Raw genomic sequence first — 25093 nt, forward strand, 5'->3', positions numbered from 1 at the left:
GCATATCTCCACTAATAATCAGTGAAGTGTAAATGAAAGCAACCCTGAGGTATCTGCCTATCAGACAGGCAAAGATTTAAAAGATTGATAATGTACACGGCTGGCGACAGGCATTCTTACATTTCTGTTGTGAGTAGAAGTTGGTACGTTTTTGGAATGTCACTTGGCAGGATCAGTATTTTTAAATGCTGAACCTAAGACCCCACAGTTCCACCTCTAGCAATTATTATTATTTTTTTTAGTGTTCATTTATTTTTGAGAGAGAGAGAGAGAGAATGAACGGGGGAAGGGTAGAGAGAGAGGGAGACAACAGAATCCAAAGCGAGCTCCAGCCTCTGGGCTGTCAGCACAGAGCCTGACGTGGCATTTGAACCCACAAACCGTGAGATCATGACCTGAGCTGAAGTCAGACGCTTAACCAATTGAGCCACCCAGGCACCCCTTACCTCTAGCAATGATTTGTATAGAAGTACTCATTCTGACGAGTTAAGGTCCGTGCCTAGACTTGTTCACTGCCTTGTTTAAAGTTGCATATGTGCACTGGAAATATATGCACATATGCACATATGGAATATATGCATATATTCCATTATGGAATATAATGGTATATATCTCAAGAAACAAAAAACACATAGGCAGCAATCCACAGGTCCATCAGCGGGATTATTGAGCCATGGCATGTGCTACCCGTAAAGGCATATGAAAGGCTTTTATGTGCTGACCTAGAAGGATGTTGAGAATAGCCAGAGGAACAAAGAGCCTGCAAAGCTCAGCACAGTATGAATCCATTAAAAATGTCCTGGGTGGCTCAGTCAGTTAAGCATCCATTTTGGCTCGGGTCATGATCTCTCATTTCGTGGGTTCGAGCCCCGTGTCGGGCTCTGTGCTGACAGCTCAGAGCCTGGATCCTGCTTCGGATTCTCTGTCTCCCTCTCTCTCTGCCCCTCCCCTGCTCACGCTCTCTGTTTCTCTCTCTCTCTCTCAAAAATAAATAAACATTGAAAATAAAAAATCTTTACAAATGTCCATTTGTTTGAGCTTCAGCTTTGTCTGGAAGGACTTGTGCCTAATGTCTCGCAGAGGCTCCCTCTGGGGTGAAATAAAGGGGAGTCTTGTTTTTACTTTTCTTTTGTATCATTTGTTTTTCTTTAACTGAGAAGATACTAATTTTGTGTTTAACAATCTCTCCAGTGGTGTTTCTTGGGAGGAATGCAGCAGACACTCCACCAGTCAAAGGTCGAATCACCAAAGCCTACCTTTGGTGTCAAGGGGAAAGAAGGATCATCCCACCTTCTAGTTCCCGGGTTTATGATTAGTGGTAGCAGTTGTCTCTCAACCCCACTTGGGACAGCTGCTCTGATCTGCATCGTGGTTTCAGATGTGGGCGGCCTGTGTCAGCCTGCCGTGGGAGGCTCACGTCACTGCTCACTGCAGTTATATCCTGAATCAGGCAGAGAGACTTTGCTGCAAACGCAGGAGCGGTCACCTCCAGGTCTGGAGGTTGGTGGGGGGGGGCCCTCCGACTTGCCATGGGACGCAGCAGATGCATCTGGGAAGGTGAGTCTGTGATTTGGACTTCTCAACACTCAAGTCAGCATGAGTGATGGCGGAGAGTGGCAGACAGCAGGCCATCCCTGGGCCCTGGGAGGAGCCTGTGGATGGACTTTGAAACGGTTGGGAGCATCGCCCTAGTTTTACCTCCTCGGGTGTCCTGGTCTTGGATGTCTCCAAGAGACAGCATATTGGCAGTATTTGCTGAAGAATGCAGGCTATCACTACCTGGCCTGAGTACCATTGGGCAGAGGGAAGGATCTGAGTTTGTCTCGTTGAGTTTTAGGTATGGAAGACTTTGCTTCCTCAATAACTGAGCGAGGGGTGGTTCTGGGGCCAGATGGTCTGAGATTGCGATGGCCATGAGTGGAGATGAAGACCAGGCCCTGCTGCTGGCAAAACCTCTTCAAACCCCCATGCCCTTGGGGGGCCTTCGGGCAGAAGAGAAGCCAGAGTCTTGGGATCGCCCCTTTGGAGCTATGGGTGGCAGCGCGTGAGGGTGGGGTTCCAGAAGGAGGATCAACTCTGCCAAGCAGAAGAAGGGGAGATGAGGATTTGTGCTCAAGTAACATCCAGAGTCCTGCTCCCAGGGGCCCAAAGCATCAACACCATTTAAAGGCAAGGTCAGTGTCTGTAGGGAGATTCGGGATGCGTTTCTTATCCTGTTGGGGCTCGGTGCAGGGGGCACAACATAAATCAGACAGTGTCTCACCCTGGAAGAGCCTTGTGTAAAGAGGCAGCTTAGCAGTGAGCTTTGCTGACATGGCCGCAAAGGTGCTATGAGGGAGTTTCTGGGCAGAGGAGGTCAGTTAACACGTGCAGGAAGAGAAGGTGCATCGTTTTTTCTCCATTTAACCCCCAGGCCCCCCAAAGAGAACTGTATCAACACCCTTATCCTGTGCTGCTCCCACAGCACTACCTGCTACCCTGCTTCTGTCATGAGCTGACTGGCTTTGCTTTGTCACGTCTGGTCTGGCCAGAGAGACCCTAGGGAGCTTGGGGAGTGCTTCGTGAAGGAAGGGGCATGTGATACGGAAGGAAGTCGGGCAGAGGAGACAGTGTGAGGTGGATTAGACCAGCAGGAGACCTAGAGTGAGTTCCATTTAAAAAAAAAAAAAAAAAAAAAAAATATATATATATATATATATATAGTCTGGGAGCCTGGATGGCTCAGTTGGTTAAGCATCTGACTTGGTTTTATCTCAGGTAATGACCTCACAGTTGATACACGGAGCCCCATGTTGGGGCCTGTCCTGGGTGTGGAGTCTGCTCGGGATTCTCTCTCTCGCTCCCTCTCTCTGCCCCTCCCTTGCTCACTCTCATGCTCTCTCGCTCGCTCTCTCTCTCCCCCCTCCCTCCCCCCAAATAAATAAATAAGTAAACTTAAAAAAATAAAAATATAGACTGTTTAAGAGGGGACACTGAGTGGATGCAGTAATCTGCATGAAGCCAACTTGGAGGATGGTCTGCAGGCACCCTGATCTGGCAGGGATTCCTCTGGCATCAGGTGAGTGCTCAGGGTGTGAGGGCCAGGGAAGGTGAGGGTCTGAGTCTGTCTGGAAACCTTTCCCTGCAGCATACTTCCTTGTGGCAGTGTGTGAAGGTCCTGATGCAGGAGTCCAGCTATAAGGCAGCCCTTAACTTGGTGGCGGGCCAGGAAACCAGGGCAGGAAATCTGGGAGGCCCTAGTGGTCAGACCTCATGGACTTGACCCTGAGGAGGGTCATGGAGGAGATGTGTCCTGAGAAGGGACCAGAGTGCTTGTGGGCTGAAGGCGGTGGCCGCAGACCTGATGGGGGAGGGGCAGGGCTGGGTGCTGGCGTCAGCCACGCTCCCTGGCAAGACTGTCGCGAGGGACAGACACTGGCTCTGCCGGCCGTCCTGTGAGATGGTCTGGGGTTGTCTGAGCTGTGATTAGATCTCCCTCGTGTCATCCCAGTGCCTGTTCCAGGACCACGGAGCATGCGGATGGGGGTTTCTACACTGCCTGGCCCAGTTTCTGTTGTCAAGGACGTGGGTAGCCCAGAGGAGACAGAGGCCAGCGGTGCCCAGGCTTTCGTGGCAACTGGCTGGACGCATGCTAAGAACAGAGGTACCAGGTGCCAGGTGTTGGGCGGCACGCCACCCTGCCCAGCTCACTTTGTAGAGACAGAAGCATTCTCTGTGGGAAGAGTTCTCAGAGGAGAAGCAGGGACCATCCCCCCAGGTGGCCCTGCATAGGTCTCCGCTGCTCCCACAGGGTGGGTCCTGGCCCTGGTAGCTCTCAGCTGTCCCTGCTCTGGGGCCTGTTGAGCTTGGAGCCACCCCACCCTGTGCTCTCGAACCATCTGGGATGGTCTGGCAGAGCTGGCCCAATTCCGCGTAGACAGAGGGCTCCTTCCGCTGGGGCCTGGGTTAGCTCTTCAGCTTGAAGTGGCTGCTGTGCCTCAGGCCCCCCGACCTGGTGCTCGCTCGCTCTGATCCTGTCACTACACACCCCGACCGTGGGCTGTTGTCCGGCTGCTCCCCCCGTCTCCACCCAATCACTGTGCAGGAGGGGACAGTGTGGGGGGGGGGTAAACTCGCTACAGCCTCCCATGCTGTGGCTGGTGCTGCTAGGTGACGCTGTTTGCTAGGAAAGGGTGCCGTCTTCCTGAGCATGGGTCTTAACAGGGGTCAGTCCTGTGGGTACATGGCCAGGCTGCCGGGGTGTTGGGGTGGTGTCTGCCCCCCTGCGTGTGTGCAGGCTCCTTGAAGGTTTACGTGCTGTGGTCTGTGCTGCTTTTGTGCCTCCTTATCACCCATCAGGCTTGCATAACCAGGCTGGCCCTGCTTCCTGCTTAGGAACTATCAGCGCACCATCTGGAGCTACAAATAGGGTGATAGGAAGTCAGCAGCCTCCCAGCACCCAGGCACTTGTGAACACCCGGTCCCTTCGTCTCCAGCTCACCCCTGGTCGCCCCAGGGATCCGGTTGCTCAGGCTGGCACTCCTCTCTTGGGGTGCTCTCCTTCGCAGGACCGGCACCTTCTAAACGGGGATGCGATCGACAGAGCTGAGGGAGTGCAGTTTTGTTGCAAGGACATGCCACTGCGATCCTCCTACCTAATCCTGGGTCAGAACATTGGGTTGGGTCTTTGTTTAAGGAGACAGGATGTGTAGACGTTGGCTGTGTGACCCTGGGCAAGGCATTTCCCCTCCTTGGGACTCAGCTTGCTTGTCTGTGTGTAGGGACGGTCTTTCTACCTCACAGGGCTGCTGTGGGAACTCAAGTGTATGAGGCAAGCTACGCAGTCGGCACAAAGTTACCCTTACCCTGCCTTCCTTGCACGACAGGACCGGGGCCCAGCAACAGGGGGCTGTATTGGCAGAGGATGCCTGTCCCAGAGAAGAAACGTGTAGGCAGACTCAGACACATAGCTGGTTCAGAGTCCAGGGCCCACCAGAAGATCTGGGTTGGAGGGCACCATGCTATATGCTGTAGCCACGAATCTTTGGTCTGGCCAATGTATCTTTCTGAGCTTCAGTTTCTTATGGGAGCAGCTCAGGCAGTGGTGTCCGATCCCTGGCACGAGACATGGTGAGGGTATTGGTGGTGACCCACTCAGAGCGGTCCGTGAGGAGCACCCTCCATAGGGAGTGGACCTCATGGGGAGCATGCCTCACAGGGGGAGCCCTCACGGGGGAGTTCTCCCCACAGGGAGCAGCCCTCATGGTGAGTGTCCCCAGGGGGGTGCTCTCAGCCCAGTTCCTTGCAGGATGGACCTTGGAGACTGAGGCCCTGATGCGAGAGTTGAGTACCTGGCTCCTGATCTGCACGTGCATCAGCCCTTGGGTTGGCTTGGGAGTCTCCATCCACGGGGAAGGAGGAGGTGAGGGCTGGGCACTGGCGTCTGTGTGAGGCCAGGGGGTGGAGGACTTGGGGGGCAGGGCTGTCATCTGTCTCACTCCACAGGGAAGGCTTTGGCTCGAGCTGTGCTTGGGGCTGTCCTCCAGCGACCAGCCTGGACTTCATTCCCACCCATGCACCATGGGTCAGAGCCCATCACCTCCCAGGCCTGCCCTTGATGCATTGTCCTGGGATCATTCTCAGGGGACTGCCCTGTCAGGGTGTCAGCTGCTAGGTACTAATCCTGCCCTGAAGCAGCCGTCGTGAGCTCCCAAACGTCCCTGTTCCCAGGGCTCGGGGCTGGATCTTTCATCTGCCTCAACAACAACATCCTAAGGATCGACTGCCACTGGTCGGCTGTGGAGCTGGGTCAGGGCCCCAGTCCCTGGCTCCTCTTCACCAGGTGAGGCTGGAGGGCCAGGCCCACCTGGGCAGGGGCCAGGGGCCAGTGGTGAGAATGGGTCCCCATGACAGCAGCAGTAGGGGCTGGGCTGGCGCAGTGGCCCCTTGGTGGCGACACGTACCCTTTCCAGCAACCACGCCGTGGGCGGCAATCACAGATGTGTCTTCCGGGCCAGCGAGTGTACTCTGGTGCTGCCGCCTGAGGAGGTGCTTGTGCCTTCTGACAACTTCACCATCACTTTCCACCGTTACGTCTCTGGGAAGGAGCAGGTCAGCCTGGTGGACCCACAGTACCTGCCCCGGAGACATGGTGAGGCCTGGGGTAGGGTGCTTGGGTGGGGAGCGTCCTGGCTTCATGGGGATCGGGGGCAGGGTCCCATTGCCCTTAACCTCCACGGCTCAGCGGGTGCTCTCTGTCCCTGCTAAGAGACACCCAGGGCTATGAGCGAGCAGGGCCCCTGGGAGGGAGGGGCCCACTGGTTAGTGGAGAGGTAGGGGTCAGGAGGAGGACGAAGACTCAGGGCCGTAAGTTGGGGCAAGGGGACGACTTGAGTCACTTGAGATACACTTCAGTCACAGTAGGAAGAAGTCCGGTAAGACCCTGGGAAGCTTATGGCTGCAGGGGCCGTAGGAACTGCCTGTCATCTCGTCCCACCTGAGGCCTCACTGGGAGACAGCAGCAGGGAGGAGACGGAGACCTGCCTCCCAGTGAGGCCCCTTGTCTGGAAGGGCCTTGGCCATTCCCTGCCCCCAGCCCTTTTCAGACCCCCGGTGCTGGGCACGCTGACACGCACACCCTCGCGTGGCCTCATTCTGTTTCAGTGAAGCTGGACCCTCCCTCCGATTTGCAGAGCAACGTCAGCTCTGACTACTGTGTCCTGACCTGGAGCGTCAGTCCCGCTTTGGAGCCTCTGATCTCCATGCTCAGCTATGAGCTGGCCTTCAAGAGGCAGGGGGAGACCTGGGAGGTAACGCTGGGCTGACTGCTCCAGGGGCCTCTCTCTTCTGGGAGCAGCAGCCAAGGGCCACTCGGGAGATGCCAACTTGGAATAATGAGGAGGGGAGGTGGCCAGAGTCAGGAGTGTGACTGTGCACGTGTGCATTTGTCTGTGAGTGTACCTGTGTGTACGTGAATATGTGTCTTTATATGTGTGATGAGCACCGGGTATGCCTGTATATATGAGTGTGAGTGTAGTGAGCGTGTTTGTGTGTGCAAGCGCACATGGGGGTAGATGAGTGTCAGTGTGTGTACGTGTGCCTGCGTGTGTGGTTGTGTGTGTGCGTGTGTGTTCTTGAGGGCTGATGGACCCTGTCACCCTCAGCAAATGATAACTGTTCTCTACCCCACAGCAGGCCCAGCACAGGGATCACATTTTTGGGGTGACCTGGCTCAGGCTTGAAGCCATCGAGCTGGACCCCGGTTCCAGCTACGAGGCCAGGCTGCGCGTCCAGATGGCCTCACCGGAGGATGACCTGGCGGAGGAACAGCACTATGCGGGCCAGTGGAGTGACTGGAGCCAGCCTGTGTGCTTCCCCTCTCCCCAGACCTCTGCCCGAGGTGGGGGTCTCCCCCCTCCCAGAGCACCTCCCTTCCCGTGTTTGTCACACCCTCCCACCTTCTCACCTCCCTGGAACTTCCTCCCTGAGGCAGTTGTACCCCGGTTGACCACCTTCCCCTGGAAGTCTGAGATTTTTAACTTGCCAAGCATTGGGCTTCTTGGAAACTATAGTTACTGTCTGTCACTGGGAGTGAGTGTGGCCCACCAGGCCTCTGCTTCTGGCTCTGGAGGCTGGACATGGTCTCATCTCCCTAGGAAGGGCTGGGCTGACCTTTGTAACCTGCTAGGAAGGGTGGCTGACACTGATGACCTTGCCGATGGAGGAGGTGAGGCCCAGGGGTAGGTGATTCATTAGCAGGCATGACACAAACCTCTGTGGCCTATGAGAAAATTTCCACCGTGGCCCGGGGCGCTCCCAGGGGTGCTTTGCCATGTGGACTGGGAGGAACATCCTGCTGCCAAGGAGGCTCACGACCCTGGGCCCTTCCTACCCACAGGCCCCCTGTTATCACCTCGGGGGCAGCCTGACGGCACCCTTGTCGCTGTACCTGTCTTTCTGCTACTGACCAGCCTGACCTGCCTCCTGTTCAAGCTTTCACCCAGGTGGGTAGCCAAGGGGTGTGTGTGTGTGTGTGTGTGCACGCGTGTGTGCGTGATTGTGTTCATGTGACTCTGGGGGAGTTTCCGTGTGCATGTCAATGTGTGTGCATGTGAGTCAGTATGTCTGTGTGTAGGTATGTGGTAGGTGGGGCATCTCGGGCCAAACCTCTGGCCCTGGATGGGGCGGGGGGTTTTGAACCCTCTGCCCTGGACCTGTGGGGGAGTTCCTCAGTTGCCAGGTGAGGAAGCGGGTGCTTGGTGGGGCTGTGGAGGCCAGGCTCGACCTGGGAGCAGAAGAAAATGCCCGAAGCGTGTGAAACTGTGTGCGACCAGATCTGGTTTATATTTCGAGAATACATTTTGGGGGTACGAGGATATGCAGAGGACCTGCTGGGAGGCCAGTGGTGGTGTCCGGAAGGAGGAGAGACAAGCAGAGGGGGAGCAAAGTGGAGGAAATTGCCAGGTCTTAGGAAGAGAAACCTAGGGGTCAGAGGAGGTGGGACTGGGGACTCGAGGTGGGGAGCTGGAGAGGCCACTTCCTCCCCTGGGAGGCTGGTGAGGCTGCTGGGGACCTGTTGTGTTGGAGCCCTGTGCCACATCCTCGTGGCAGGGCCAGTGGGTCTGTTGCTCAGTGAGGCGTCAGGTGGGGTAGGAAGCTGCCCCCTGTGTGCCAGGAGCACAAGTGTGGTTCCCGAAGGTGCCAGCTCCCTCTGTGGGCTGTGGACACAGTGGTCACCTTGGAGCCCTGAACCCACCATGACAGCTCACCCTGTAAAGGACACGCGTCTTTGTATAAGTCAGTTCTACGGGGCCCTTAGCCAGGGAGGCCACAGGGGCAAGCGTCGGGTCTTGGAGCCAACAAGAGGTAAGAATGGCAGCAGCCCAGGTGAAGCAGGGCCACCTCTGGCTGGAAGGGAGCAAAGCTCCTGCAGGGACATCATGCCTCCTGGAGCCGGGCCTCCAAGGGCCCCTCCTCGGGCGTGCATAGGCCTCCAGGTCCTCTCTTGGCCCCAGGGTGAAGAGAAGCTTCTACCAGAACGTGCCGTCCCCAGTGGCCTTCTTCCAGTCCCTGTACAGTGTGCACAATGGGGACTTCCAGGTGCGTGCACAGCTCACGGCAGGGGTTGAGGGGGAGTCTGGGCTTGCCTCCATTCCGACCCGACAGAGATGTGGGCTTCTGGCGAGAGTCGGGGGCTCGCATGGGGCCTTTGTCAGTGCTTTGAGCTTTTTTTGGTGTATGTAGTCGGTTTACATTTACACGCTGTGTCTCAAATGCATCAGAACGATTAGCTTTATTCTCTGTTGTGGCTTTCTTTTCATTTCTGAGTAGCAGCCCCTGTGAGGTGTATGGTCAGTTTAAGGTGCAAACAATGGTGCTGTCTGCAGCTGCCACATGTCTCGTCCCCGCTGCTTCTCTGAAGGTTTCTGCGGGGAGGGTCTGGTGCTTATACTATCCCTGGGGACTTCGGTGGTCTCTGGGCTACCGCAGCGCTCTGGTGGCCGCTGTGGAGTGCCTGGCCTCTCCTGTTCCCCTGGGTAGCATGCTGGCACCGTGAGCACTGAGTACACTCCACACGTGTCTCTTTGTGGTGCCACGGTGAGTACTACCTGGAGGGTCGCCTCAGACACCTCCCCCTCCCCCCCAGCCCCCCACTGGCGCGGAGGCTCCTGCCCCTCCCCGGGCAGGAGGGGGGCAGGGAGCAGCCCCAGCAGGTGGTCTCAGGTTCCCCACTGTGGGTGGTGGATGGGAGGTGATGCTTCCTGGTGCCCTCGGACCTGCTCTTCCCTGATGCCCTTGCCGTTGCCGGGTTTCCCTCTGCCTCGTCCTTGTGATTCTCAAAAGGGAGCCCAGAAAATTAAAAAAAAAAAAAAAAATTAAAGAGGGAAACCCAGTTCTCAAGATTGTTGCCCAAAAGTATAACTCAAAGCTTAAAGCTGAGCATTTTGTGCTGGGTGGAGGCCACCCCCTTTTCTCAGGCAGTGGCCATCACTGTCAAGACCCCTGGGGTGTCTGGGCACGAAGGCAGATTCCGTCACCCTGGAATGTACCTTCTGGGTCGTGGACACCCAGCCCTCCTCTGTAGACCCATGTCACCAGCCAGGGTATTTAGACCCCTCCAGTGGTGATATGGAGCCGTGGGTCGGCTGTCCAGGGAGCAGGGCAGTAACAGAGGGTGAGGTATGTGTGGTCCATTTGGTGGTGATTCCTGGTCCCACATAGGAAATACTTTCCTGTAGGAGGTGGGGGCCTCCTGTGGCTCCACGGATGGGTCCAGGTCTGCTGCCCTTAGCCCAAGGGTGCTGGTTCCAACAGCATCTCAGTGTGTGTGTGATGGGGGTTCAAGAGGGGGTGCCCAGTCTCTGTAGCTGATGGAAGTGCCTAGAGCAGCGGCCAGGGGTTCTCTCTGTCCTCGACACCTGTCGCCAGCACGGATTACTGAGGGTCCTGAAGAGACTCAGGGCCCTGTGCTGAGGCAGGGCTGGCACATGGAGGGTGAGACAACATGTTCCAAGCACAGTCGTTGCTTGGACTCTGGGTGAGGATGTCTGGAGAGCTTCTTGGAGGAGCAGGGGAAGCTCCTTCCGGGGAGAGGCCTGAACATGCTGCCTGAGCCCTTCCCCCCACCCCCCATGCTCTGTTCTAGACCTGGATAGGGGCCCACAGAACCGGTCTGCTGCCGAGCCAGGACTGTGTCGGTTCCCCGCGAAGAGCCTCGGAGTCTAGTGTCCAGGAGGCCATCGCGTGGCTGACCTACGGCCCAGTGGATCCCTGGCAGTCAGTGGTCCTGGAGGAAGAGGAGAAAGGCCCACGTCCTGGCCTCCCAGAGGCTGTGTTGTTAGCAGGTCGTGTGGCACAGGGAGAGCAGCCACCTGCCTACCTGCCACAGGAGGACTGGGTCCCTGGGAGCCCCACCAGGCCAGCTCTCCCACAGGCAGAGGGCAGCAGTGGTGACTACTGTGCCTTGGGCTGTCCCGGGGCGTGCCACCCCTCGGCCTTCCCAGGAAGCGTGCAGAGCTCTGGGCCCAGCCTGGCTTTGGCCCGTGGCCTTTCCTGTGACCAGCAGAGCCTGGATGCCACGCAAGGAGGGACCTGTGTGGGAGCTGGTCACAGAGAGGAGCAAGACCCTGGTGAATGTGTCGCATGAGGCCCTCAGGGCACTTTCTTCGCTCCTACCCTTGGCAGACGCTGGCTTTGATTTAGAGCCCTGACGGGGCCAGCTGCATAATGTCCATCATGTGGAAAATGGACTACAGTCTCTGAGAATGAAGCCCCGGCACAGATCTCCTGTCCAGACGGAGGCCGAAAACCCCTCCTCTCTCCCCTCCCCTCAGCATCCTACCACGCAGCTCCCACTCCCGGGCTCGCCACTTCCCTCCCCGCTTGCGGGCTCCACCCTGGTCCCTCACAGAAGTGGGGGTGTTGGCTCCACGGCCTGTTCTGCCCTCGCTCCCTTAAAGGGCCAGCCGGCACCCAGCAGACACAGATGAGGTGCTGTGACCAGGCGGAGTGTTGTCTTTCTGGGCCTCCCTGAGGTACCTCTGCTACTGAGATTAAAGGGGATTCAGTGGTTGTTTCAAACTGCTGCTGACCGGGAGAGGGGCCCACAGGAAGTGCGGGGGGTGGGGGTCTGTCGACTCTCGGGTTTTCTGGGGTTGGAGATGCTGACATTTTGAAGTTAGCATCCAAATGGAGACCAACCAGAGAGGGCACCTCTGCATGAGTCTCTGGTGTCCCCTGAGGCCTGTACAGAAACACACACACACACACACACACACACACACACACACACACACACACTTGTGGACCCAGGCTCCCAAAGGCAAAGGCTTCCTCTGCCTCAGACAGACATCCCCCTCCCCTCTGCGTGCCTGCGGAGGCCCCTGGGGTTTTGTGGGGAGCCTCAGCTGAGCCAGATCATGGTCAGAAGGGGTGAGGCAGGACCCAGAATGTATTTTTAGTGTGTAGAGAGAGGAGGGGTGTGGACGGAAGTGAGGTGTAGGCATGTTCAGCTGTAACCAAGGATAGAAAAATAGCATGAGTCACCCGCCCCTTGGGGAGCCCTGGCCTGGGGTATTATTATAGCAGCATCTGCGTGGCTTCTGTGGCTTCACAGGGAACCTGGGCCACCTGCCTATGACGAGTGACCCCCACAGCGGGGATGCCTCTTGTGCGTGGCCAGAGACATTGTTCCTGTGAGTCACACATCTTCTCTCGGTGGCGCCCGGAGACCTGGCTTTGGGAGTGTGCAGCCTTAGAGGCTGTGTGATGGTACGTGAGACACTCCTGCCCCTTCAGCCTGTGGGACTAACAGTCCCTCGTAAGTGTTGCTGTGAGTTCACCTGAGCAAGCTGCCTGCATATCTTGGTGCCCAGAAAACGCGTTTCCCTTTTTTGTGATGAGATGACCCTTGGACGCTTGTGCTGTGATCCGGTTTCCAGCAGAGCAAGGTTTGAAGACCTTGGGATGAGGAAGTCGCCGAGCGCTGGGCACTGAAGGAGTCAGAGAGCAGGCGGCCGGCAGCTGGAGCCCTCACACAGCTGGTGGTTTGAGGGATTGGCCGCACGGCATGGGCTGGAGCTCAGATGTCCAAAATTTGGCCCGCTGGGCTGCAGAGGGTCTGGAAAGCCAGGCTGAGAGCAGTGAGGGAAGGGGACTCTCCCTGGCGAGGGAGGATGCACAGTGGCTTCTCTTTCTTTCTTTTTCTCTCTCTCTTCCTTCCTTCCTTCCTTCTTTCTCTCTCTCTCTCTCTCTCTCTTTCTCTCTCCCTTTCTTTCTTTCTTTCTTTCTTTCTTTCTTTCTTTCTTTCTTTCTTTCTTTCTTTTCTTAAAGATTTTTTAGGGGCGCCTGGGTGGCGCAGTCGGTTAAGCGTCCGACTTCAGCCAGGTCACGATCTCACGGTCCGTGAGTTCGAGCCCCGCGTCGGGCTCTGGGCTGATGGCTCAGAGCCTGGAGCCTGTTTCCGATTCTGTGTCTCTCTCTCTCTCTCTGCCCCTCCCCCGTTCATGCTCTGTCTCTCTCTGTCCCAAAAATAAATAAACGTTGAAAAAAAACTTAAAAGATTTTTTATTTTTAAGTAATCTCTGCACCCAACGTAGGGCTAGAACCCGTAACTCCAAGATCAAGATTCGCATGCTCCAGAGACTGAGCCAGCCAGGTGGCCCTCTTTCTTTAATTTTCAATGTGGTGAAATTCACGTAATCTAAACATAACTCTTCTAAAGTGTTCAATTCAGTGACAGTTAGTACATGCATAATATTGTCCAACTGTCATCACTCTCAAAGGAAATCCCCTTCCCATTAAGCGGTCCCCCCTGCACCCCCCACACTGTGCCCTGTGCAGCTCTTTGCCTGCTTCCGGTCTCTGTGGCTTTGCCTATTCTGGACACTTTGTATAAATACAGTCATATAATATGTGACTTTCTGCACAGTTTTCCCCCAACATAGTGTTTTTGAGGTTTATCCACTTTAGAGAATGGACACCTCAGTCCTTATTGTGGCCAAATATTACTCCATTGTGTGGGTAGACCACATGTAGTTCATTCATCCTTCTGGAGGGCATTTGGGTGGTTTCCACTCTTTCACTGTCGTGAACAGTACTGCTGTGAACATCCGTGTACAAGTTTTTGTTCCTATACCCGTTGTCTACGTTTTTGTGTATATTTCTTGGAGGGGCATTGCTAGATCGTGTTAACTATGTTTAGACTTTTTGAGGAATCACTGAACCGTTCTCCACAGTGACTTCAACATTTTACATCGGTAATGTACTCCAGTTCCAATTTCTGCATATCCTCACCAACTATTGGTAGTGTCCTTTTTTTTTTTTTTTTAAGTCGCTCTTCTGATGGGTACAAAGTGGTACCTCTGCGTGATTTTGCCTTGCATTTCCCTGATGGCTGGTGATGTTGAGTATCTTTTCATGTGCTACTTGTGTATTTTCTTTGGAGACAAGCTTGTTCAAGTCCTTTGCCTATTTTTTAATCGGGTTGCTTGTGCCTGTGCTGTTGTAGGAGCTCTTTCTTTATTCTGGACACTAAACTCATATCAGATATTCCATTTGCAAATACTTTCTTACATTCTGCATGTTATTTGGTGTCATACACAATAGATTATTGCCTAATCCAACCCCAAGAAACACATAAAATTATGCTTAACATCTTTAAATTTTTTTTTTCAACATTTTTTATTTATTTTTGGGACAGAGAGAGACAGAGCATGAACGGGGGAGGGGCAGAGAGAGAGGGAGACACAGAATCGGAAACAGGCTCCAGGCTCTGAGCCATCAGCCCAGAGCCTGACGCGGGGCTCGAACTCACGGACCGCGAGATCATGACCTGGCTGAAGTCGGACGCTTAACCGACTGCGCCACCCAGGCGCCCCTTAACATCTTTAGACATCAGAAAAATGAAAATGAAAACCACACTGAGTTGCCACTTCACACCCATTAGAATGGCTGTTATCTAAAAATTGGAAGCTAGTTTCGGTGAGGATGTGAAGAAGTGAGAACTGTCGTGCATTGCCGATGGAAATGAAAAATGATAGTGGTGATGGTTATACACCATTATGAATATTCATTTAAAAATGGTGAAAATGGGCCACCCGGGTGATTCAGTCGGTTAAATACCTGACTCTTGATTTCGGCTCAGATCATGGCACTGGGCAGGGAGCCTGCTTGGGGCTCTCTCTCTCTCCCTCCCTCTGCCCATCTCCCTCACTCCCCCACACACTCTCTCTCAAGATGAATAAAGAAACATTAAAAAAGTGGTGAAGGGCTCCTGGATGGCTCAGTCAGTTGAGCGTCTGACTCTTGATTTCTGCTCAGGTTGTGATCCCAGAGTCAAGCCCAGAGATCGAGCCCTGTGTTGGGCTCCGAGCTTTGTGTGGAGCCTGCTTGGGATTCTCTTCTCTCTCTCTCTCTCTCTCTTCCTCTGCCCCTCTCCCCCACTCACACACTCTCTCTAAAATAGAAAGAAATAAGAAAAATAAATTAAAAATGGTGAAAGTGGTAAATTTTATGTCATGTATATTTTACTATGTTTAAAAATAAAAAGTAATGAAAGGAAATTTTATGTTATTTTTGTTACCACACCCTCAAAGAAATTTCCCTAAGAACTGGTCCTGAAATAGTGACACTTGTGATGGAGGAAGACCTTTGTCCCCTGGAGCGAGAAGGACTTTTCTTATGGACACTGCTACTTCAGACCAGATTTGCTCACACGCACCAAGCAGATCTCACCAAGCAGAGGCGAACACTCCCACCTGGCCCTTCAGCACCTCTTTTCATCAACCCATTCTCCTGGTCAACCTGCCCTCAAAAGACGCTCAATCACTGTTGTCTACCATGTCTGTAATTTTTCCTTTCCCACATGTCATACAAGTGGGATTGTAGAGTGTGTCGTGTATTCAGATTGTCTTCTGTTCCTCAGTAGCATGCATGTAAGCCTCATCCTTGTCTTGGCCTTGCTCGATAGATCATTCCTTTCTGTTGATGACTAATATTCCATTGCATGCATGCATCTCTCTTGGTTTTTCACTCACCTATTGAGAGGTATCCTGTTTTGTTAAAATATTTGGCCCTTTTGAAGAAAGATGCTGTACATAACTGCAGGCTGGTTTTTGCTTGAACATGTTTTCAGAGCACTTGTCCAGATACCCATGAATGTGACTATTGGCTTATATGGTGAGACTATGTTTAGTTTGGGAAATAACCGCCAAAGTGTCTTCCAAAATGGCTGTACCAGTATACATTCCATCAGCAATGAATTCAAGTTCCTGTTGCTATCGCTATTAGTTTTTCTTAAGACCTTAGCCTCTTCTTTTTTTATTTTTTAAGTTTATTTATTTTGAGAGATTTAGAGAGCATGAGCAGGGGAGGGGCAGAGAGGGTGAGAACCAAGCAGGCTCTGCACTGTCAGAGTGGAGCCCAACGTGGGGCTCGAACTCACGAACCTCGAGACCATGACCTGAGCCAAAACCAAGAGGCCGACGCTTAACTGACTGAGACACCCAGGCGCCCCAAAACTTTAGGCACTTCTATAGATAAGCAGCGCTTGCTGGTTGTTTTCACTTGCTTTTCCCTCATGACAAGTAATGTTGAGCAACATTCTGTATGCTTATTTTTCATCTGTGCATCCTTTAAAAAATTTTTATTATTGCTTTTATTCGAGACAGAGAGAAAGAGAGAGGTAGTGTGCAAGAGGTGAGGGGGAGAGGAGCAAAGGGAGAGGGAGAGAAGGAATCCTAAGCGGGCTCCATGCATAGTGTGGAGCCCAAGGCAGGGCTCCATCCCACCACCCTGAGATCATGACATGAGCTGAAATTAAGAGTTGGACGCTCGGGGTGCCTGGGTGGCTCAGTCGGTTAAGCAGCCGACTTCAGCTCAGGTCATGATCTCGCGGTCCGTGAGTTCGAGCCCCGCGTCGGGCTCTGTGCTGACAGCTCAGAGCCTGGAGCCTGTTTCAGATTCTGTGTCTCCCTCTCTCTGACCCTCCCCTGTTCATGCTCTGTCTCTCCCTGTCTCAAAAATAAATAAAACGTTAAAAAAAATTAAAAAAAAAAAAAAAGAGTTGGACGCTCAACCAACTGAGCGTCCCTCATCTGTATATCTTGTTTGCTTTGGTGTGTTTAGATCTTTACTCATATTTATGGGTTGTTGGTCATTTTTCAGTTTTGGAGTTTCTTTGTATATTTTGCATAAACGTCCTTTTTTAGATGTGTTTTGCAAACATTTTCTCCCCATCTGTGGCTTTTCTTTTTGTTCTCTTTAGTGGATCTTTCACAGAGCAGATAGTTTACATTTTACTATGGTAACCATCAGCAATTTTTTCTTTCATGGACTGGCTTTTCATGTTCTATTTAAAAACTCATCACTGAATCCAAGGTTATGTAGATCTTTAATTTTCACAGGTTTGCATTTGAAAATATGTGTGTGTACCATTTTTAAATGTTTATTCATTAATTTTGAGATAGAGATAGAGAAAGAGAGAGAGGGAGGTAGGGAGGGAGAGAAAGAGAGAGAGTGTGGGAGGGTAGAGCGAAGGTTGTGGTTCTTGGAGAGGAGCAGCACCTGAAGCATCTAATTGCAGGTGTGCCAGGGCCCGCTGCAGATGCTTGTAGGGTGGGAGCAGGTGTGCATGATGCCGGCCGCTTGGCCACCCTGGGGCTGTCCGGGGTCCTCTCTGTTCCGGTGTTGACACAGTTGGATGCACATTGAAAAGTAGGTGTGTTAGGGGCACCTGGTTGGCTCAGTCGGCTAAGTGTTGCACTTGTGATTTCGGCTGAGGTCAGGATCTCATGATTCCTGAGTTTGAGCCTTGCATCGGGCTCTGGGCTGACATCACAGAGCCTGCCTGGGATTCTCTCTTTCCCTCTCTTTCTGCCCCTCCCCTGCTTACGTGCTCTCTCTTTCAAAATAAAGAAACTTAAAAAAAAACCCGCATTATTTAAGTAAATACATAATTTATACCAAAACTGAATTAAAATTATTAACTTTTAAAAATTAAAAATTTCTGGCTTTAATGGAAGTAAACTCATCAATCACTTTATTTTCCTTTTGTTGGGAAACTCACAGTTGAATTGGCAGCACATTTGTGATGGTACATAAAATGTTTATTTTGAGTCCCCGGGGCCCCTGGGTGGCTCAGTCGGTCGGGCGTCCGACTTCGGCTCAGGTCACGACCTCACAGTCTGTGAGTTCGAGCCCCACGTCGGGCTCTGTGCTGACAGCTCAGAGCCTGGAGCCTGTTTCGGATTCTGTGTCTCCCTCTCTCTCTGACCCTCCCCCGTTCATACTCTGTCTCTCTCTGTCTCAAAGATAAATAACCGTTAAAAAAAAATTAAAATGTTTATTTTGGAATCACTGGCATCCTACATTAGATGAACTATGAAAATATGTCAATAGTGTATTTATTATTATATTTATGTCTTTAATATTAAAATCAGAATCTGTTAAATGTTGGTTAACACTCAGGTGTTTACTATGAGCCCATCGGTTCCTAGGGAATTTTCCAGTGGAAGATGTCTAAACGTTACTGTGATCTTTGCTCATTCGTCCGTTTCTATGTTTCATTATTTCAAAGTCCATTTTGTTAATGTGCATTTGTAATTAGAAATCACCCATTTCTTCCAGTCTTTCAGTTTTCTCTCTTTTGATTTTTTGAAAAAGTGCATTTATTTATATTGAGCATGCATGTGACAGAGAGAGAGAGAGAGAGAGAGAGAGAGCATGAGCTGGGGAGGAGCAGAAAGGGAGAGGGAGAGTGAGGGAACCCAATCAGGCTCTGTGCTGACAGTGCAGAGCCCCACACTGGGCTTGATCCCATGAACCATGAGATCATGACCTGAGCTGACGTCAAGAGTTGGATGCTCAACTGATTGTGCCAGCCAGGCACCCCGCTGTCTTATTTGACCTTTAATTTCTATTCTCTTTCTGGTTCTTTTCAGAATTGTTACAGTTAATGAGCCAATATTGATATTATTTATTATTATTTTTTAGAGACACAGAGAGAGAGCATGGGCAGGGGATAGTGGGGGGGGGGGAGAGAGAGAGAGAGAGAGAGAGAGAGAGAGAGAGAGAGAATCTTAGTGGGCCCCATGCTCAGTGCAGAGCCCAATATGGGGCTCGATCTCACAACCCTGGGATCACGACCTGAGCCAAAATCAAGAGTTGGGTGCCTAATGGACTGAGCCACCCAGGTGCCCCTTGGTATCTTATGATTAACCGAAGTCCAGATTGTATCTAGTTTCTTTCTGTTCTACCTTCAGTGCTCTAGGATCCCATGCAGGTTTCAGTGACCTTGACAGTGTTGAGGAGGAATGGTCAGGTGTTTTGCAGAGTTAGTTCCACCTCTGTGATGGATGGCTGAGTGTCTACATCAAGCATTTGGAATTCTTGTACATTGCTTTCTACTAATTACAAAAAGAAATGTATGTAATAAGTTCTTTTTACCAGTGTGGACACCTGAGTAGTTAACGTAGTGTTTGGTTTTATTCCAGCAGTAGGGCGTTTGGTTGATCAGTTTATTCCTGTCGTGGCTCTATCTGTTGCCCTGTTTCCACTGACATAATTTCAACTTGGGTGGGATTTTTATTATTGGCACTGACTTCCTTTCTGATACTTCAGGGTTATCCCGGCTCCCGTATTCATTGTCTCAGCCCTTAGTGCCAGATATCTCTTCTAAGAGCCCCTTTTTATAGAGAATGGCATAAAAAACTTATACACTGTGGGAACTCAATCTGCTCAGTTGACAATGCCAGGAAATATATGTATGTATTCCAGCTTATGTCTACACATGTAATTTAAAATATTTTGTGTATAATAAAGAAAGGAATCCTTCCTTAAAATGGAGCCAGGAAGCCCGAAGGGGGAGCTCTCACACACGTAACATCAGTTGGGATACAACTATAATAGGAAGATAGGATTTAGTAGGCAGAGAGGGAAAGGTTACAACCTGAGGTCCCTGGGTGGGGAAAAACACATGTTTTGGAACGATGCTGGGAGCGTCTGACCGCAGCAAACTCCTTCGGGTGTAAGGTTCCCGTTAAGAATGTAACAGACCCCACCTACTCCTCCTCAGGTTTCCCTCAGGAATTTGACAAAAGGCCTAACTAGAAATAAGTAGTAGACCATAAAACCTATTACCCACAAGGAACGGTAGGGCCATAGACCACCCCTCATACAATGGAAATGAGCCAATCAAAAAGGAATGACTGGGCATTTAGAGTTACCTAGCCAATAAGGGTAGAACCTGAGAAGAAACCAGAGAGAAGGAACAAGGGAGAAGAGAAGGAGGGGCCAACCAAACCTTATACAACAAAGACCCTTGCCTATAGTCCTGGGCATTCACTTTCGAATGCCCCTTGTCTGCCAAGAGAGCTTTCATACTATTCTTACTTTGTAACCTTATATTCTAATAGTATAAGAGAGCTCTAGAGTATACTCTAATAGTATAATGAGAGCTTTCCCTGCTGCTCATTTTATTTCTGTGTCCACCTCTTTATTTGAGGCAACGAAATCCGGGTATTGAGGTAAAGAATCCAGCAACACAGCCAGCAGAAAGAACTTGGTCAAAGTGACATCGTTTTGGGCCTCTGGTTTTCTTTTCTTCTTCTTCTTCTTTTTTTTAATCACAAGTGATGTTTATTCTCATGATTTATTCATTTTTTAATGTTTTATTTATGTTTGAGGGAGAGCAAGCGTGTGAGTGGGGGAGGGGCAGAGAGAAAGGGGGACAGAGGGTCTGAAGCAGGTTCTATGCTGATAGCAACGAGCCCAATGTGGGGCTCAAACTCGTGAACCCTGAGATCATGATCTGAGTTGAAGTCACATGCTCAACCCACTGAGTAACCCAAGTGCCACCCCTCCTCCCCAGGGGTTTCTTTTTAACAGTTCATAACAATACTCTGAAATTTCCTAATCAATCAGTTAATTATTATTTTTAAATATTTATTATTTATTGTTTTAATTAAAATTATTATGTTTACTTATTAAAAATTTTTTTTTAATGTTTATTTATTTTTGAGACAGAGAGAGACAGCACATGAACGGGAGAGGGAGACACAGAATCCGAAACAGGCTCCAGGCTCTGAGCTGTCAGCACAGAGACCGACGCGGGGCTCGAACTCATGGACCGTGAGATCCTGACCTGAGCCGAGGTTGGCCGCTCAACCAACTGAGCCACCAAGGCGCCCCTGTTTACTTATTTTGAGTGAGAGAGGGAGAGTGTGAGAGGGAGAGGGGGAGAGAGAGAATCTCAAGCAGGCTCTGCGCTATCAGCCCAGAGAGAGACACAGGGCTCCATCCCACGATCTGTGAGATCATGACCTGAACCATAACCGACTGAGCCACCAGGATGCCCCCCTCCCCACCCCCACCCCCACTTTCTCTATAAACCCAACACAAACTGACCTTTCCTTTGTCTTTTTGGAGTTGTCTGTGGTTTGCCATAGTTTTCTTGTCCTGAATTGCGATTCCTCAGGCGTTCCCAAAGAAACTCATGTTGCTGGTAAAGTAAATGGCAATTCTATTCTTTTTTTTTTTTTTTTTTTTTGAAAGAGCAAGAGAGGGCTCAAGCAGGGGAGAGGGACAGAGGGAGAGAGAGAGGCAAGCTTCACGCTCAACACAGAGCTCCGCACGTAGATTGATCCCCAACTGGGTTCATGACCTGAGCTAAAATCAAGAGTCAGATGCCCAAGGGACTGAGCCACCGAGGCGCCCCATGTCAGTTTCCATATTAAGCTAAAGATGAGTTTATGCTGATGTCTCCAATTGCATCCACTATCACATGGATATGGTAACCTGATCCTCTTACTTATTTATAACTTCCCACTCCAAGGGAGATAAACCTGTCATTAAGAAACAAAATCCATCTGGGGCACCTGGGCAGCTCCATCTGGTTAAGCCTCTGACTTTGGCTCAGGTTGGCTCAGGTTGTAAGGGTTAAATTGTAGTAGGGCTAACCTGTACTCTTGAGAAATAATAGCTTTGTTTTGACGCTGTGGGTTAAGAGATAACAGCCTTGTCCTATCAATCAAGGGAACAAAAGTTCAAGGAAAGTCAACTGGATTGGTGATTGGTTGGATTGGGGCAAGGGCGTGTTGAGAACTTTGAAAAAGTGGCGCCAGAGGCAGGGTCAAGGAGGTCAACTGGTTGCTGCTTAGCGGCAGAAGGTCTGAACTGTTTCCACCCCCATCTGGGAACTATTTCTTTGTTCTGTTCCCAGGTGATGATAAGACGATGTGGTCGGCTATAAAAACTCCGTACCCCAGCTGTTCAAGGCCGCACTCTGATCAAGAGTGTCGGTCCCCATCGGTCGGCCTTGCCTCTCGTTGCAATAAACTTTGCTGTGACTGTCACTGCTGCCCATAGCATTCTGTTTCAGGAGTCGTGTGGATGCAACAAGGTCATGATCTCACAGTTTGTGGGTTCGAGCCCTGCAGTGGGCTCTGAGCTGACAGCTCGGAGCTTGGAGCCTGCTTCAGATTCTGTCTCCCTCTGTCTCTCTGTCCCACCCCTGCTTGTGCTCTCTCTCTCTCTCTCAAAGTTAAACAGTTAACAAATAAAGAGAAACAAAATCCATCTGTGTACACTTAAAGATCCAATTGGCTTTATTTAAATTTATTTATTTTTGCGAGAGAGACAGAGAGAGAGAGAGAGACAGCACGAGCAGGGGAGGAGAGGGGCAGAGAGAGAGGGAGACTCAGAATCTGAAGCAGGCTTCAGGCTCTGAGCTGTCAGCACAGAGACCGACGCGGGGCTTGAACTCACAAAATGTGAGATCATGACCTAAGCCAAAGTTGGATGCCTAACTGAATCCGACTGAACCACCCGGGTGCCCCCAATTGGCTTTATTTAATGATTCATGAATCTGGCAGCCTCTGACCTAGCAAATAAGAAACATCTCCATCAAACTGTAGAAAAGGAAAGGCTTTTAAAGTGTAAGGGTTAAATTGTAGTGTAGGGCTAAGGCTTAGCTTGAAAAATAACAGCTTTGTTCTGACACTGAAGGTCAAAAGATAACAGCCTTGCTTTTGCTCTGGTAAATCAGGCTTCACCAATGAAGGAAACAAAAGTTCAAAGAAAAGAGCATCAAAGACAAGGTCAAGGAGATCCACTGGTTGCAACTTAGAGGCAGAAAGTCTAAAATAAACACCTCATTAGGCAACTGTTTCTAACTCATCTGGCAACTGTTTCTAATTCATCTGGGAACTGTTTCTCTGTTCCGTTCCCAGGAATTCATAAAACGATGTGATTGGGTTTAAAAATTGTGTACCCCGGCTGTTCGGGGCGCACTCTTATCAAGAGTGTTGGTCTTGGGGCGCCTGGGTGGCGCAGTCGGTTAAGCGTCCGACTTCAGCCAGGTCACGATCTCGCGGTCCGTGAGTTCGAGCCCCGTGTCAGGCTCTGGGCTGATGGCTCAGAGCCTGGAGCCTGTTTCTGAATCTGTGTCTCCCTCTCTCTCTGCCCCTCCCCTGTTCATGCTCTGTCTCTCTCTGTCCCAAAAATAAATAAACGTTGAAAAAAAAATTAAAAAAAAAAAAGAGTGTTGGTCCCGATTGGTCGGCCTTGCCTCTCATTGTAATAAACTTTGTTGTGACTGTCACTGGTGCCCGTAGCATTCTGCTTCAGGAGTCGTGTGGATGCAACAAAAGGAAGGGAAAGCATGGAAAAAAAGAAATTATTGGCAACGAATGTGTTTTAGGCAAGATAGTCTTCCTAAGGAAAATAGAGGGGTATATTCATAAATCTCCTGGTCAGTCCATTTTTGTCCTGTGGTTTTCTTTTTCACCCTTGGCTCCCACCTTTTTTCGTTTATTTAATTCATTTCTCCATTCTAGATTGCAGATGTAATGGTTTCGGAATTGTTAGCTACTATCCCCACCGGAAAGAACTTTGTAAAATAGAGTCCATTGTTTATGTATGCTATATTTTTTGTATTTATTTATTTTTTATTTTTATTTATTTACTTTTAACGTTTATTTATTTTTGAGAGAGAGAGAAACAGAGCGTGAGTGGAGGAGGGGCAGAGAGAGAGACACACACAGAATCTGAAGCAGGCTCCAGGCTCCAAGCTTGTCAGCACGGAGCCCGACGCTGGCTTGAACTCATCAACCACGAGATCATGACCGGACCCAAAGTAGGACGCTTAACCGACTGAGCCACCCAGGTGCCCCTACATTTTTTGTATTTAGTCTAGATGCCCTTTATTTCCAAAGTTTCTCAGGTCAGATTGATGTCAAATATTGGGTTACAGGGGTTTATTGAGACGTGTTTACTGCAGAAAAGTTGGTTTTAGAGTGCGGGGACAGATCTTGTGGGCAGAAAGAGCTGCACTGAGGTTGTGAGGAGTGACTGGTTACATATTTTCAAGTTGGGAGGGGGTTAGGGTTAGTGTAAGTCTGTAAGGAATTTGGAAACAGGGTTTCCAGGAACCTGTGTGGTCATTTACTACTGTCTAGTAAAACCTCGAGACCCTCCATATGTATATCAGCGGGCCATATATTTGGAGGATGATTGCTAATACATATCTTGGTGGTGGGGAAGTAGAGATAAAAGAAGTTTCCAAAGCGATTTTTATATGTTAAAGGAGACTTACAGGATCCTGGAGGTTGGACTAATGTTAAGATAAGGTTGCCTTTTGCCCCTACCTAAGTATTAACATTGAGGCAGCTGAGCTCCCAGAAGAAGGTCATTCTGCCTGTCTCAAGGACCTGTCAATGGGCTGCAAGTGGTAAGGAAATTTAGTTTTTTTTCCCCCTTTTCCTTTGTTCTCCACATCATTAAGTACTTGTCAATGGTCTGCAAAGAAAATTTAATTTTTTATTTCTTTTGCCTTTGTTCTCCACATCAAGATCAGCACTTTTGCCCAGCAGCTACAGTCAGGTCCCCCCCCCCCCCCCCATACATTTCTACTACAGTTAGGTTATTTGTCACATTCTGTATTCCATCCTGTGACAATCACACATTTTAGATTACCGTATTTGAATAGAATATGATTTACTCTTTGGGCTATAGAAATCTATGAGTTTTGACAAATGCACAGAGGCAGGTATCCATCATTAAAGTATTCGATGCAAAACTTTGAACCTCAGTCTCGTAATCTGTTTATCATCTGTTTAGTTTGCTTTTTCCATAATGTCACATAAATGGGTTCATGCTTTATGTAGCCTCTTCAGACTGATTTGTTTTTCACTTAGCAAAATCCACGTAAAATTTATCCATGCCTTTGCATGGGTTGGTCATTCTTTTATATTATTTAATAGTATTGCTTTACATGTGCAGGTGAGCACAAATAATTTTCCCTGTACTCTTCTAGGTTCTTGGCTGAGACACCCCCCCCCCCCAACAAATAAAAGATTAAAAGGAGAAGAACAAACAAAAGTTTAATAACATGTATACATCCTGTGCATGTGGGAGATACCTAGGAAAATGGAATAACTCTCCTATATGGCTCAAGTCATCACTTTATTTTATTTTTTTAGTGTGAAATTTATTGTCACATTGGTTTCCAGACAACACCCAGTGCTCATCCCAATCAAGCCATCACTTTAAGTATCATCTTCAGGTAAAGACAAAAGAAAGATCTTGGGTAATGGGAAAGCCAGTTAAGGGACATTAC

The 25093-nt window shown here is 50.3% G+C and overlaps 1 protein-coding gene across 6 annotated transcripts in view; it reads left to right on the top strand.

The window, feature by feature from the left end:
- Positions 1–930: 930 nt before the first annotated feature.
- IL9R (interleukin 9 receptor) overlaps positions 931–25093 on the top strand; it is a 49925-nt gene continuing 25762 nt past the window's right edge. The window contains exons 1-9 of one of the 6 annotated variants that reach the window (XM_045461172.1): positions 931–2174; positions 5288–5401; positions 5710–5821; positions 5952–6130; positions 6643–6788; positions 7171–7378; positions 7877–7982; positions 8994–9078; positions 10625–11743. In XM_045461172.1, coding sequence (XP_045317128.1) covers positions 5314–5401; positions 5710–5821; positions 5952–6130; positions 6643–6788; positions 7171–7378; positions 7877–7982; positions 8994–9078; positions 10625–11125 — 1425 coding nt within the window. In that variant the 5' untranslated portion in view covers positions 931–2174; positions 5288–5313 and the 3' untranslated portion in view covers positions 11126–11743. Of the gene's footprint in view, positions 2175–3394; positions 5402–5709; positions 5822–5951; positions 6131–6642; positions 6789–7170; positions 7379–7876; positions 7983–8993; positions 9079–10624; positions 11744–25093 lie in introns of those variants that run through there. The other 5 variants (XM_045461171.1, XM_045461173.1, XM_045461169.1 and 2 more) reach the window with 5 other exon arrangements.

This window comes from Leopardus geoffroyi, chromosome E3, assembly GCF_018350155.1.
Source record: "Leopardus geoffroyi isolate Oge1 chromosome E3, O.geoffroyi_Oge1_pat1.0, whole genome shotgun sequence".
Classification (NCBI taxonomy): Eukaryota; Metazoa; Chordata; class Mammalia; order Carnivora; family Felidae; genus Leopardus; species Leopardus geoffroyi.